This window comes from Rhagoletis pomonella, unplaced genomic scaffold, assembly GCF_013731165.1.
Source record: "Rhagoletis pomonella isolate Grant_MI unplaced genomic scaffold, Rhpom_1.0 Rhpom_scaffold_00004, whole genome shotgun sequence".
NCBI lineage: Eukaryota > Metazoa > Arthropoda > Insecta > Diptera > Tephritidae > Rhagoletis > Rhagoletis pomonella.
Genome location: NW_023458558.1, coordinates 42,029,083 through 42,045,566, shown reverse-complemented (window position 1 = coordinate 42,045,566; position 16,484 = coordinate 42,029,083). Strand labels below are relative to the sequence as shown.

The 16,484-nt window shown below is 38.9% G+C and overlaps 1 protein-coding gene across 1 annotated transcript; it reads right to left on the bottom strand.

The window, feature by feature from the left end:
* Window positions 1-590: 590 nt before the first annotated feature.
* Window positions 591-14,995, bottom strand: LOC118738483. The gene is made up of 6 exons (XM_036469418.1): window positions 14,122-14,995; window positions 13,808-13,972; window positions 8,801-9,100; window positions 8,274-8,714; window positions 2,105-2,257; window positions 591-970 (listed from the first exon to the last, which is right to left on the bottom strand). Exons 1-6 carry the CDS (start codon window positions 14,513-14,515, stop codon window positions 627-629), a joined length of 1,797 nt encoding a protein of 598 aa, XP_036325311.1. The 5' UTR covers window positions 14,516-14,995; the 3' UTR covers window positions 591-626.
* Between the last annotated feature and the right edge of the window lie 1,489 nt (window positions 14,996-16,484).

The following is a 16,484-nucleotide window of genomic DNA, read 5'->3' as shown; positions in this document are numbered from 1 at the left end:
GGAACGACTTTCCGTCATCCCTTGTCAAGCTTGGTTTGCAGACAAACCGGTTTCGGCGTTGCGCCATCTTCAGTGTCATTTTTCGTTCGACGAACGAAACCGGTTTGTCTGCAAATCAAGCTGACAAGGGATGAAGGAAATTCGATCCACAATAGAACTTCTTACCACCCTGTCGGAAAAATCAACCAACACCAACACATAAAAAATAAAACTCAAAAAATAATGATTAAACTTGATTTTTATAAGTCAAAATTATGAAATAAAAATCAGTGCCGCTGAAGGTATTCCGAGTAATACCAAATATATTTGTTTACTCCTTATGTACGTAGCATTTCTCTTTCAGAGTGATTTTTTGAGAGCCCTAAACCCTACAAAAGGGTAACCGATGAATTTCTCAATTTTTTCTTGATGGCCATATGCTCCTAGAGATTATATTCCCAATGATTTTAAGAATTTCAAAATATACATAAGGTCAAATATTTCTCAACATAGTATAAAAAATTTCCACAAAGGTTTATTAACAATTTCTTATAAAAATATTGTACCGATAAGTTTATATACATACAAAATTATAAAAAAAAACATCAGCATTATGCCGAGTATAACAAATAACAATTTTTAAAATTTTACTTTTTCTTTGCAATGCGTGATCTTCTCTTCTTCGAGCTGCGCCACAAATTCATTATATGTGATTTTATTGCGGCAGGCTTTTTGGCTGTTTTTGAAGTAAACGATTTGTCTGTGCCACTCTTGTACTTAACAGATTTCTTATCAGATATTTCTGAAGAAGTTTTTGGCACACCCACAATTTCAACTGGAGCCTTGATTTTTTCTAATTGTGCCGATGATTCCAAAATTTTCCTCGCATGTCTGGGTGAGTGTACTTCATGCGGAGTTGGACTGGGCATTGTTGTCTGGCTTATGCTTTTCAAAACACTTGCGCATTCACCTTTGCCAAGGATTGTGAAATCTGCAAAGAAAGTAGATAAAGGAAACTTAATTAAATAGAAAAAAATGAGGAGTGTAAAACATTTGATTCGAATGACTTATTGTTGTCCTTATCAATGGATATGCAATTGTGCATGGTGTGAAAAATATGCCATGAACACGAAAAGTTATAAGACTATCGAAAATGCTTTTTTTTTTTAAATTTCAAGACCCTTTCCCCTAATTTTATTCGTTTTTATGAGAAATTTTATTGCCTATTTTTATAGATTTTTTAAAGGTCATTTAGAGGTCGCAACCTGTCAATTTAGGTCAAAAAATACGATTTTGTAGATTTATGAATTTTTGAATGACTATTTTTAATTCGACTTCAAAGATCGAATATGATTTGAGAAGAGGATATATAGGCGTTTAAAATGGTGTATAACAGTCTATTGTCAGACTTGGATTGTTGGCATTTTTTATTGGGAAAACTAAAAAAAAAAATAACTTTTTCGTATTTTTTTTTTTAATTTTGACATCAATCATTACCACAATTTCAAATAAACTGATATCTCATTTATTGCAATCGCGTAAAAATTGTCGAAGTTAGGCAACTTTTCTTAAAAGCGCGAGGTTTTGGCTATTCGAAACTTTGAAGCATTTGAAGCAATTTGAAGCATTTGGACAACTTTCATGCATTTTAGTAGAGTTCAAAAAATGTTTGACAGTTCTCAAGGCGAAGCAAGCAAAGCAAGCGTACATTGGGCCAATGCCTTAAGTCTTGCACAACTGAGTTTTTACAGTTGTTTTCAGTAGCCAAAAATAAAAAAATTAAGTAAGTTTAATTTTCATTAAGGAGCTCAGCAGCAAATGAATTTTTTCAGCTCTTTGCTACAGCTCCGCTCCAGCCAAAAGCCTTTGCTTCTTAGCTCCTTACTCTTTTGCTCCGTTCCGCTCAGAAACCTTGCCTAGAAGTACAATTGTTCGTCGATTTGGGCCGAGACCAGAGAACTTTGCCAATTACCTTCCATTGTTTTCATGGGCATTCTAGCTTTATTTGCCCACGTACGGACGACGAAAACGAATCAAAGGAGCATTTGTTAATTCTCTTATGACCATCTTCTCTCTGAGGCTCTGTCTATTGAAATGAAAGTAACAATTCATGAAAGTTACTCACCGCTCTGCTTATTTCGACAAACAGCATAATCCAAATGACATTGATTGATTATAGTGTAGTTGAGCCCGTTGCGGGATATGCATATCGGTTCGTAATCGATGGGACAATTCAGTACACACCTCTGGCATTTACCCTCGTTAACCACGCTCCAAGCTAATTAAAGGTAAAGAATATATATAATTAAGAATTTATTAAATGTTAAATGCAAGTTAAAATAAAATGTGTTTATTACATATGCGATGGTTAATTAAAGTACGTGCAATGTACCTACAGACCTACATATGTACATAAATATTTATATTCAGAATTTTCGATCAGATTTTCATTTAGTAAAAAGTTGCACTGCACGACGAGTGCAATGGGGAATAGCCGTTATTCTGGTTATGCAGTTACAGTTGCACGGCTACTACTCAACGTGAGCTTCATTTGTGCGCACGCCCGAACAGAGGAGAAGAACGATGAAACTAAATTGCAGTTATACGAGCGCTTAGAGGAAGCATATGAGCGCTGCCTCTGCCACGATGTTAAAATCGTGCTGGGCGACTTTAACACCAGGGTGTGATAGACGGAATATACGCTTCGAGCATTCCTGATGTGTGCTATATGCGAGGAGCCAACATCGATTCAGATCATTACCTCGTAGCAGCCAAGTCCGAATGCGGCTCTGTGAAATGAAGAACTTGTGTCAGACAACGCGGCGAAAGTTCGACGTCGAGAAGCTGCATTCACAACAAACAGCCGAGAAGAGCCGAGAAGTTTCACAATCGACTCTCCATCCTGCTTAAACAAGAAACTCTTCAAGGAAATGAGAGTCATAAAGGCGTAAATACGGAGAGTTTGAGATGCTGGAAGTCAGGAATGCGGCTCGAATAAAATAAGGCACCAATCCAACGGTTTCAAGACCGGGGCTGGTTCCTGTAGATATGAAGATGGAAATCTGGTAACAGATCTCCAGAGTACACTTGAGATGTGGAGGGACCACTTTTCAACGCTTTTGAATGGCGAAACAGGTGGCGCGTTTTAAGAAAAAGAACCCGAGCCAAGGTATAGGGCCGAAGCTCACGTTCCTCCACTTGACCAAGACGAAGTGAGAACAGCTATAAGGCGGCTTAAAAAAAACAAGGCCCCGGAGCCGAAGGTATCCCAGCTGATCTGCTCAAAGCTGGCGGCGAAGAGCTGGTCGGGCGCATGTACGAGCTATTAAGCAGAATTTGGTGTGATTAATACATGCCCGAAGGTTGAAATACCAGTGTACATACTTTGTCCAATCCACGCCGTTGGTTCACGAACCAACTGACTTGAACTTTTCAGTGTGGATTCAGACTTGGTAAGTCCACCATTGACCACATTTTCACAGCACGTCAAATTCTGGTAAAGACACTCGATATGCAAATCGACACACACCATCTTTTTGTTGATTTTAAAGCTGCTTTTGATAGCACGAAGAGAAGCTTCCTGTGCGATGCCATGTCTAAATTTGGGTTCTCCGCAAAACTAATACGGGTATGTAGACAGAAGTCAGCTCCGTCCAAATTGGGAGGGACCTCCCCTCGCTGCTTGAAACCAAAATAGCTTTTAGATAAGGCGGTTCGCTCTCATGGGATTTTTTCCATCTGATGCTAGAAAGCGCTATGAGAGCTGCTAATATGAATCGCAGGGGAATATGGAGAGGATATTGAAATAATTTCCTAAAACCCAGGAATGTCAGGGCATAATTTTTCAGCTAAGAAAGAGAAGCTAACAAGGTTGATCTAGCAATGAACGAGAACAAGACAAAGTACCTACTGGCAACACAAAAAAAGTCTTAGCGTAATGGGACACACGTCACTGTTAGCAGTCATAACTTTGAAATAGTGAAGGACTTTGTTTACTTAGGATCCAGCTTAATATCGCGAAGAAAACTCTTGCCAACAGGTGCTACTTTGCACCCGGTAGTTAATAGAAAAGCAAAGCCCAATCTCGACGAACAAAACTCGCGCTCTACAAATCTCTCATCATTCCCGTCCTTTTATATGGTGCAGAAATATGGACTATGCCTAACTAAGCCGAGAAGGCTTTGTGCCTTTGAGAGAACTATTATACGCAAAATCTATAGCCCGGTTCGCGTGGGCGACGAGTAACGAAGCGCATGAAAATACAACGATTGCACTGGCTTGCACATGTTCTGCGCATGGATGACGATGCACAGTGTTTCGACTATATGGAGGTACATAGGTAGAAATAATAGTACACCAGCACCGATTTCACCGAAACTTGACATGTGCTCTAGTTTTACTTAGAAATAGAGAATTATTAAATTTAGTAAAGATGGAATAATTACCACGCCCTCTACTCTTGTGGGCGCAAACATTAAATTTCATCCGATTTCGAAGAAATTTAGTTTGTAGTCTTAATTTTACTAGAAAAACCTAAATATAAAATATGGGGAACATTGGATCAATACGACGTCCAAAACTCACAAAAAATGTGTGCCCAGTCATTAAATGCGATGGAATTTTGGTTTATTTTTATACCTTTCATGAGCATGAAATGGTATTATAACTTTGGTCCGATGTTTGTAAGTACCAGAACAAAAAGAGATAGACCCATTAAAATTTGATCAGAACGTCGAGCTGAGTTGATTTATCCATGTCCGTCTGTCCGTCTGTCCGTCTGTCTGTCTGTTTGTATGCAATCTAGTTTTCGAGATATCCGGATCAAATTTGGTAAGTGGGTGTATTTTTATAATGTATTAATCATTTGTCGGAACCGGAAGAATCGGACCACCATAACATATAGCTCCCATACAACTGATTATTCAGATATGAGATTTTTCGTTATAACTTCTCCATTTATGCAGCTAGGAACATGAAATTTTGCAGTACTTGCGCCTATTATCAACAGAATACTTACAGTGGAAATTACAAAGATCGGGTCACTATAACCTATAGCTCCCATACAACTGATTGTTCAGATATGAGATTTTTCGTTATAACTTCTACATTTATGCAGCTACGAACATGAAATTTTGCAGCACTTGCACCCATTATTAACAGAATGCTTACAGTGAAAATTACAAAGATCGGTTCACTATAACCTATAGCTCCCATACAACTGATTGTTCAGATATAAAATTTTTCGTTATAACTCCTCCATTTATATAGCTGGGAACAGGAAATTCCGCACTGTTTTCAATAATTATCAACAGAAAACTTACAGTGAAAATTAAAAAGATCGGATAACTATAACCTATAGCTCCCATACAACTGATTGTTCAGATATGAGATTTTTCGTTATAATTCATGCATTTATGCAGCTAGGAACATGAAATTTCGCACCATTTTCACTCATTATTAACAGAATACTTACAGTGAAAATAACAAGGATCGGGTGACTACAACATATATCTTCCATACATCTGATTGTTCAGATATGGGATTTTACTGTAAAACTCCTTTATTTGAACAGCTAAAACCGATAAATTTCGTAAGATATTTTATAAATAATAATACAAAGTCTACTGAGAAAATCGTCAAAATCTATGCTGTATAAGCTTTATCTCCTATAGCACTGATTGTTCAGATACCAGTTTTTGCGATATATCTCCTTTATGTAGGAAACTAAACCCAATAAATTGTGTCGGTTTACATACCGATCACATAGCAGTGAAAATCACTTAGATTGGTGCTAATATAAGGTATATCTTCCATACCTCTGTTTGTTCAGATGCGATTTTTTATATAGGTATGTAACTCCTCTATCGATGTATGCAGATGTACTCAAAAGCAGTAATCTGTCAAAGTAAAATTTGCAGATGTTCATGAAAGGTATGAAGCCTTCGGCATAGCCGAAGACAGCGCTGCTCTTACTTGTTTTTTTCCTGCTTTCCACTCTGAGAAAACAAAGGTTATACTATAAAATGACTCAGGTGTAAATGCTCGCTTTTCTCCCAATGTTTGGTGAGATTTTTTCATTGTTCGAAAATTCTTTTCACGAAATTATGCAAAAAGAAGCTGAAAATAAAAATTTAAGAAAATCAAAAATTACATATATTTGCAAAGTCGCACTCAAAGATCAAATTATATATTCTAAAACTATATAAAATTCTCTAAAAAATATTTGTCTAATTTCAAGACCTGACGGACCGGTACTCACACTTTTTTTTACTAATAATCTTTAGCAACTACATTTCAAAGTAATAAATAAATAACAAATACCTTCGCCTGAATATTCCACGATGTTTAAATAATTGATTACAGTTGAAAAAGAAACATTTTCTTTAATGGGTTAATCGCCAAAGGCAACTTAACTCATTAGTCGGAATCGCGTCCATTCCCGTCTTTTTTTTTTGGAAATGTATCGTTCGTGAAGAAGGGGGGTGAGTAAATAATGTGAAATGTAGTATTTGCGACTTTTACTTTTCCCTCTCTAAGTCCAACCGTTTTTTTTTACCAATTGTCTCCATGACTTTTGTCTATCTGCCTCCATATAGTCGAAAGCCCTGTGCGCCGTTAGCTAGGGTTGACAAAATTTGTGATTTGGGTATTGTTTTCGATGCCTTTTTCACGTTTACTGAACATCTCAATGTTGTAATTCCTAAAGCCTCTTCGATGCTAGCCTTTATTAAACGGAATAGCTCGGAGTTTAAGACTTGAATATGGTTCCATAGTATGGAGTACCTATACGAAGTTCATAATAAAAGAATTGAACCGGTTCAAAAAACTGTTCTGAAATATTGTCTATCTGATCTCAAATTCGACTTGCCCCTACCTCCTTATGCTTCCTGGTGCAAATTAATTAATTTACACACATTGCAGAGTGGAAGAGTAATATCGACAATTACTTTTATTTTATATATATTATATATATACATCGATTGTCCATTACCTCTTAGAGTCTTTGAACTTTCATGTGCCACATAAGAATCTGTGCCGGCAAAATATGTTTGTCATTGATAATTTTAAGTCCAAGTATGCATTGAATGGACCAATTACACGTACGCTAACTGGTATTAATAATTTTGCCTTAACTTGGCTTTGATTTAAGAATGTTTTATTTTCCTTGTTGTAAGTTAATTTGTTGAATTGTATTAGACACTTTTTTTTTTAACTAGTCTGTTAGATTCTTGTTAATCATAGACTGAGTAAAGAAATACGAAATATAGCCGCAGGCAGCATTATGGAAATCTGCATGCCAAAGAATCCACTAAGAGTAACCTGCTTAGACTCAATAGCCCATTCGATCTTATACATCAGACGATTTAAGGGAGATTATGTGTCACTGTGTTCAGAAATGCATCAAGCCAAAGCATCAGTCTCTTCTATTTCTAAACTATAATATATGGAAATGGCCAATATGCGCAACCACGGTTAAATGCCGAATTGGAAATTGCATAGTTGCGCAAATAAGCCACAACCCCTGTATTGCACCAAATATATGGACAAATTTGGTATGTACCGACTCGCATTAAATAATAAAAAGTCATTATTTTTGGTACATTATGAGACTTTTAGGCACAAATTATAAAGCTCATTAGGCACGTTCAAATCTTCTCCAAAATCAACACTAATATATGTATGTATGTATGTCCCTCCCATGATGCAATAATACAAGGTGTTATCGGCTGGCAACTTCTCGCTCTAATTCCGCCATATTGACTGCCTTAGGTGAAACAGTGTTACTTCTTTAACAATTCTTTGCCTAATAATATAGCTTATTTTTTTAATTTTTTCTCAGTATACACATTTTGCTTTCTCCAAAAGGGATTATATCTTATTTTATTTCATTTCATTGCGAATATACTATAAAAAACAATTTTTTTTTAGAAGAAAATATGAAATTTTATATTTTTCCCCCAAAAGGGGATTCATTTCTTCCCGTTTTTCTTCTTATTCTACTGAGCTAAGGTAGTGTCAAATCGAGCTGTCATAACTGATACCACCTTGTATTATTACATCATGTGTCCCTAACACCTCGGCTGCTCATGGCAAACGGCCGAAACTCTCGTAAAAACTATCTGACCTAAATCCATTTAACTAGTAGTATCAGTCAAAACTAGAAATTACAGGAAATTTTCGGTCAAACCCACATCACAAAAGTTAAAGCGCCAAATACTTGTGGTGTAGTTTTTTGCCACTCGTTTCAAGATGCAACACAAAAATTTATGAAAACTTATTTTACTACTACTCACATTCATTCAAAATGATGTTTCGCAACAAAAGCTCGCAAATATTTTCAAAACTGTGCGTCGTGTATTTCGTAGAACTGCCACAAACTGGTGCAGCGCCAAATTTGCAAACAGCCACATGATCATCAACCATCGGCAGAATGCGTATAGTATGTTGAGGTGTCGTCTGCATCGTTAACTGGGCAAAGGCTGATGAATCATATGGCTGACTGGATTGGATGTCTTTTTTTTGCACTTGTTCTCCATATAAACTTAATATATTCTCTGAAACAGACTGCGTATTTGCCATCCATGACGTATTGCCACTGAATTCCTTTTCGTTTGGATTTAATTGATACGTAACAGCCGCACTGCCAACTGTGCTGCGTTTGTTCAACACGTTCTTGTGTGTTTCTGAGCTGGCATAATCCTCTGCACAGACGCCCTCAGAGAATATTTGCCAATCTGTAAGAGAATGAATGGTATGAGTTATGTTTGTTTTTGATGGCTCAGATGAAAGATGCTGTGTATCGGTTTCGTTTTCATCATACTTTTGCCAAAATTCACATTTTCTGCATTCACTAGGCATTCGTTGATGAAAGTCGCCTTTACACCAAGGAGTTCGGCACAAACGGGATTAAATATCTTTGGGCAAGGTATAGCTTTGCGTGGAGATTTCTTTGTTTGCTTCTTCGGTAATTTGGTTACTTGAGTGTGTGCGTGTTCGGTGAGTTTTGCATTTTCTGTTACCGAGGTGGGCATTGAAGTCTTGGTAGTTGAGACGATTGTTGAGATGCTGGCTGAACTATCGGAGGTTATTGCGCAAGCGCTTTCGGCGATTCGCTGCCAATCTGTAATAATTATAGCAATTAAATAGAGATCATCACAGAAGTATAATATTGCAAGATTTATGAGTAAAAATCGCTGGAGGCTGATGCTGCACGATGGTAGATAACAGGGTGCCTGTTTACACACGCATATGTTCCAATACTACCTGTGACCGTAACGATTATAAGTTTGACTAAAAACTACTTTTGATCATTATTTATTAAATTGAATTTACTGCTTAGAAAAAAGTTATTTTTTGGTTTGGAAATAAAAGTAAAAAAGCAATTCTTATTGTTTTGGGTATAATTTGCTTGGAGTTTTACCTTCCTTGTTGCAGTAAATTTGTCATAAAGGACCTTCAGTTAGGCCTTCTAAGACGAATTACAATCAGTTTTTTAAGTCTGCATACTTCCCTTTTTCTATTATTTACTGGGCGGCTATCGCACCAATCAACAGAGCCCTCCGGACTACTCCTACTCTAGCGTTAACTGGCTAACCAGAATGGTGAGGCTGTGGTATGTAGCAATATCTGTCAAAAGTTAAAATATTCTAAATGCTCTAAACTGCCCACAATATGTAGCTGTGGTTGTGGTGGATCATTGCCTATGTAACTGATGTAGCTAGCGAAATAGCTTGTGGCTGTGGTACTGTGTGGAAATGGACCGGACTGTTCCGAGGCTGGACCCAAAACGATCATTCTCACATCCCTCCTAGGAACGAATGGGAGATTAGGAGTCTCTGGAGTGGAGGTCCCATAAACACCTTCACGGACGGATCGAAGCTGGACGGAAGAGTTGGAGGAGGGGTCTACTGTTACGAACTCTCAGTAGATCTTCCGGTCAGACTGCGGGGTCTCTGCATCGCCTTTCAGGCGGAGGGGCCGCTATAGAAGAGGCAGCCGATTGGCTAGGTACCATTGTACTGCCGAATAGGAGGGTAAATATCTACACTGATAGCCAGGCGTCAATCAGGGTGCTGGCATCGCTAATAGTACCATCGAAACTGGTCGGGGAATGCCTGACCACCTCCTTTTCAACCGCTTTGGAATACTTCTAAATCAACCTGATTTTGGTCCCAAGGCAAAGTGACATCACTGGAAAGGGCTAATGAATTGGCTAGGCGAGGACATCACATCGAACAGGGAGGGCATAACAGTGCCGTTGGCAACCTCTGCGGTCTGCTCCTGGACAGATGAGCTTACAGTCGGCTCCGCGAACGCTGGTCGAAAACTCCGACATGCAAAGTTCTTCTAGCAGGTTGTTGTCCGCGGGCGATTAAGGGAGCTGTCACCATTGGCTAAGCGCCAGCTCTTGATCCTTATAGGTGTACTGTCCGGATATTGTCCTTTAAGGACCTACGCGGTGCGACTCAATATCGTCCCGGGTCTCTACTGTCACAGTTGTCTAGAAGACGAGGTAGTATTATGTCAGCACTCCCTCCTTAACACTTAAACACTTCGGTGCGCATTCTATCACCACACCCGAGGGCTCTTCGGAGTGGACATCAGCTGCCCGCGGAACTTTTTGTGCTCACACAGCGCTAATTTTAGTTTAACATAGTTGCCATTCGAAGAATTTTTTTAATACGGTACCACAATGTACAATTAAGTAATGTCGAGGGGTCAATATTTAAAAAAAATTTAAGAGTATCAAGACGCAGTGCTTATTAGGCATATAGTTTCCCTGATTCCGATTGCTGCAGAAGCTTTGCCTGGGATGTCAATAGGCGTTATGTTCGGCATACAGTTAAGGGCTAGAGTTGTATTGGTGCGATATACACCACCAGTATCAATTAGGACAGTTCATAATATGCGTTCTAGCTGCCTAATTATGACTTTCCATAAAAGATAAGGGTCAAATACTCAATCGAGGGTACGGTTTGGTTGGTTATTTTGTACTTCCTAGGCCACTTAAGTCCTACTAAGATTGACGGCATTCAATCACCAGCAGCCGGATTCCCACATTTGCTAATTTTCTTTTTCTTCTTTATTGGGGATGTAACCGCCTAAGCGATTTTGACCGAGTCCAAAACAATGCCAAAGAAATGCCAAGTGAAGCCAAGTCCTCCTCCATCTGGTCTTTCCAACGTAGAGGAGACCTTTTTCAAACTTGTAACTGTCAACAGTGACGGGTATACCAAGACGCGTATGCTCTGACTGTTTGTGTGATGACATTATATACTTCGTTTTGTCCTCGTTCACCACCATACCCATTCGCTTTGCTTCTCTCTCTAATGCCGAGAAGGCAGAATAGACGTAGCGCTTGTTTTTACCGATAATATCGATGTCGTCGGTATACGCCAGCAATTGCACGCTCTTGTAAAATATTGCGCCTGAGTGGTTCAGTTCTGCGGCTCTTATTCTCTTCTCCAACACCAGATTAAAGAAAACACACGAAGGAGAGTCACCGTGTCTGAACCGCGTTTGGTATCAAATGGCTCGGAGAAGTCCTTCCCTTCGTGGAGATACAAAATTAAGACATCGCGGCATAAAGATAACTTCTATTCTCGCGGGTCTTTTCCATGATTTGGCGTATTGTGAATACCTGATCTATGGTCAATTTGCTAGGCTCAAAGCCACACTGGTAAGGTCCAATCAGTTGTTTGACGCTAGGCTGCAGTCTTTCACACAATACACTCGATAAGACCTGGTAACCTATGCTTAGAAGGCTGATCCCGCGGTAGTTGGCGCGAATGGCGAGGTCACCTTTCTTGTGGATTGGGAAGAGCACACTTAAAGATCATAAGAGCTAATGCATGCACCTCATCCGCTCCTCGCCGCCGTACTTGAATAGCTCGACTGGCAGGCCGTCAGCTCCAAAAACTTGGTTGTTTTTCAGTCGAGTAATCATTATTTGTACCTCGTCATAGTCAGGCGGTGGGACATAGACTCCATCGTCATCGACTGGGGGCTCGGGTTCGTCTTTTCCACTACTTTCAGTGCTGCTGCCATTCAATGACATCTCAAGCTCTTCGCACTCACGTATTTCGGGTCTCTCTTCTCATTGCGGTGAATACTCTACTAAGTACTACTATTCGCTAATTTTAATGGCCAAAAATCTCAAAAAGAATAGAAGGCGTGCCTAAAAACACGCATCACACATCAACACATCTAGTTAGTTGCCTCCCATTCTGCCAGATTTCGCTCATGACAACTTGCTTATGGTACTTTTCCATTTTGTATACTGTTAGGCCCCGTTGGTGGGTTTCTACATACATACATATATACATATGTACATAGAAAATATATTTTTGGATATGCATAAAAAAAATTTTCATTTATTTCAATTCAATTTATGTCCACTTTGTTTAAATATTGTAATGTCGACACATATACAAGAAAAGGTATTCACTTTAATTTAAAAAAAAAGTAAGCCAAAATCATTCATTCCGTTTGTATATGAATAATTCATAAGCCCATTGAATGAATTCATGCAGCCCATTCATGTAGATTACATATGTATACAAACTCGGTTTTTGGAGGTATTTTAAAATCGGCCCAGCTCACGTAAATTTTAATGTTTTTCCGAAATATTTAGGGGGAAGTCTTTAAACATAATCAATTTCATGATTCTGTGAGGTGAGAACAGAAATAAGGCGACTTAAGGGCAATAATTCTACCGGAGGCGACAGTATTCCGGCTGAGCCGGTGGCGAAGAATTAGTAGGGCGCATGACTAGCTTTTAAGCAGAATTCGGTCTGAAGATTACATGCCCGAAGACTGGAATCCTAGTGTACTTTTTCCAATCCACAAGGAGGGACAAGGTACAAGGTCCTCTCGATGATACTGTGTGAACGGCTGAATCGTCAATCTATTCCAGAATTATTCTAAGCATGATCTTCGGCCCTATGCGCGTGGACGATGGGTATTGGAGAAGATGGAATGACGAGATTTATGAGTTTTTTAACGACATAGTCATAGTTAAGCGCATAAAAAAATACAGCCCGTGCGCTGGCTTGGACATGTTATACGCATTTATGACAGCGCTCCGGTGAAAAAATCCATCGACTCCGCACCCATGGGTGGACAACGAAAGTAAGGGCGCCCACGGACAAAATAGAAGTACCAAGTGCAGAGGGACCTTTCTGCATTCGGGATTAGCAACTGGCGCAAATTCGCACAGGTCTTTCCGGGAAAGTGCAGAAATGTTTTGGTCTCGACAAACGGTTGTAGTGCCAAATGAGAAGAATTTATATTAACCGATTTATTTTCAATAGTGTTATTGAGCTTTGTACCACGATTTTGTTTTTTAGGAAAAACGGAAAAAGCAATAAAGTCTAAGTGGTAGAAGTAATAGCTGCTATTTCGGAGATTACCACATCTTCTTATCAGACTTCTTTTTCTAGGTTTCAGCAAGAATCGAACCTGCTTCATCCATGTGCAAAGTCAGAAGCGCTGAAAACTGAGTTATGCACACCACCGTAAGCTCTTGTTGCTAATCAACTTCCTTGTTCAACCTACTACTATGAAATGCAGCTGATTCGAATTTAGGTTTAAAATCCTAACCTATTAATCTCCTTAAGCTGGCCAGCAATCCTTAAACATTGATCGGTGTTAACATCCCATATATTTCAATTGGCATTGAGAGAACAGAAATAATGTAAATAACATAACGTTGAGGAAAAAGACTTTCCGAGTATCGAAAAAAATATCACTGTCCGCTTATTGGAGCTTTCACAATTCAATTTGCCTATTTCAGATTTTTAAGTCAAATTTGAGTATGAATACATACCATTGCCATTTAGGCATATATCCCGTGCCACGTCACAATCTCCTCCGCTGAAGCTGTGTATTTCGCCATTCTGTGAATTCCGCGCACAAATCATTTGCTCGTTGTGTACGCAAATTACAACACTACAATTTGGTCGACAAAATCCCATCGCAATTTTCCTAAAAACTTTTCGTACAAAGAGCAAAAGAAAAAAACAAAACAAAAATTAAAAATAACAATGCAAACAATTTCGGAAACTATATAGAACATTTATCCCGTGACACAGTGGCACATAAAGCTCACCACCCGCTGCTGAGTGGGTGGGTAATACTCACCGGGCCTTACTTCCCTTGTGTCCAACTCTTGGCGCTCACGGTTGGTTTGCCATAGCAAACATTCGCTACCGAATAGCACATAGTCGACATTGTTTGCTGTGGCGCATACCGGCCGCCAGTTAGTGTTGTCCTCACTACCACAGTGTGTCGTCAATGTTTTGTCCATCAATGGCCGTGGCGGCGGCGGTGGTGGCGCCACCAGCAGTTGCTGACGTATGCCGAAGTCGAGGTGAGCACTGGTTGGTGTGACTATGCTGACGGCATTGTCGTTGCTCGCACTGTCACTGACTGCGGACACGCTCGCTAGTTGGGTCAAGAGTAGCCAAAAATGAATTGCAATGCCGGCGATGCGTAGGTCTCTGAACACGTGCAGTATGCCGTGTGATACCAACATTTCTCCTTCGGGTACAGTGTTGCAGCGCTGAAGCGGTGGCTAAAAGATGTGCCGAGCGTTGAGACAAATCTGAATTCAGCAGTTTGCTGTAGTAAAGCTCCTATGGCTTGAAGTTGCACTTTTACGGCGCACTGGCTCTTGGCTTTGTCTTGACTAATCGTCAGATACTGTAACCATAATGGTTTTATATGCACTCGCCAGCATCCACAATAAGGTAGCAAACTATATCGCACGTCTCAAAACTTGCGCTTGAACTTTTCATATCAAATTTCCACGTGCTGTGATTGTGACAACGTTGCTTTGCCTCCACTGGCAGTGCACGATATGTAGAAGGGTATCTTCTCCACTACTAACTTGCATCGCTCGCCAGATTCTAGAGGTTGTGCGTGAATTTTGTTTCATTCTCACATCTTTAAAGAAAACGCGGGCACACAGTTAGCGGTCATTAATTTAGAAAACTTCTGCTATAGCCCTGTTCTTTTCACTCTGTATGCTCGTTTACGTTGGCTGGCATGCAATCACGCTGCCGTTTGCATTTATGTACATACATACATACATATATATACTTAGATGTGTGCAGTGAACTCTACCGCTAAATGCAGCTTATTTTTCGGGTCAGGTGTTGCGGCGATAATTGTGTTGATTCCATATTTTCTTGTCTGCTGCGCACAAATGTGCCATTTCGCATTTCAGTAGTCGCTGGGAACGTTGTCGCGCTTTGGAGCTTTATCGTTGCGGTGCTTGGCGACGATATTGTTGGTGGGTACGTGATTTTGTTTGGCATTTTTGCAGCACTAGCTGCCTTGGTTAACGCCAGCCGGCAAGTGGCATTTATTTATCGCTGCAGAACATTCTTTTGATATCTTTAATGGACCGTCAGAAAGTCATTCATTCATAAAATTTTATCTTTAAACGATTTTCTCGACATGATTACTTTGCAAAGAAAATTATATATGTACATATGTATACACATACTAAATAAATACATACATATATTAGCACATATCCAAATGTATAAAAGGTGTAGGGTTTCGCAAACGACTTTGAACTCACAGAAGTCATTGACACCAAGATTTTGGTTCTGTTTTGTTTTTTTATTCATTCCGGATATAGAATAGAATAATGGGTATAAAGAAACAGAAAATAATTAAATAATTAGGTATCCGCTAGAAAATTAATTTTTGGTGCTTATAAATTTTTTTTTTAACTTGCCAGGAAGGCTTATTTTCTCTAGCTTTATTTTACAAATCTGTTGTTTTAATATCGATGCTACGATTTTGATGCATAAATCTCTATGACTGGAGTTCAGGGTTACCAAATCTCATTTTTGGCACAACGACGATTTAAGCGGTTTTGCAACTGATCTGATCTAGAAAAACGGTACTCGACCCAAAATTAAGTTCACGAGTTTTGCCGTTCATTTGTGTTATTTTGGCATCCCCACAGTATTATAAGCATTCACTCGTTCTGATAAAGTTATAATAATCAAAAACTTTGTTATATAGAACGAAAAATCTCCATGCGTACGTGTATAAATACTTGCTTAGGAAACTATTATCAAACTTAGGTTTTCTAATTTCCAATTGTTTTGTCTTTTGCTTGCACTCAAGTCTAGAATAACTTATCCAACATTTTAAACTAATAAAAACTGTGGTAAACTAAAATATTATTGCAAAGCTATTTGACTTCGTGACATGTCATTGAAAGTTTAGAAAATCCCTTTAGAAGCATTTTTTTTCACTTTTTATCCATTGCTTGGATTTGTGTGTATCTGTGTTATGTATAGTTTTATAGAGTAACTACATATACATATATCGATTGAAACTTCATATACCACTTGGAATAGTAACAATAGCTTTTTGTTGCATTTTCACTCGCCAACTTTTGATCGATTTCTTCTTTCAGAAATGCGTGGAGACAACAAAGCTCTGCATACTTCTGTTGACATATGTACAACGCAGCATATTTT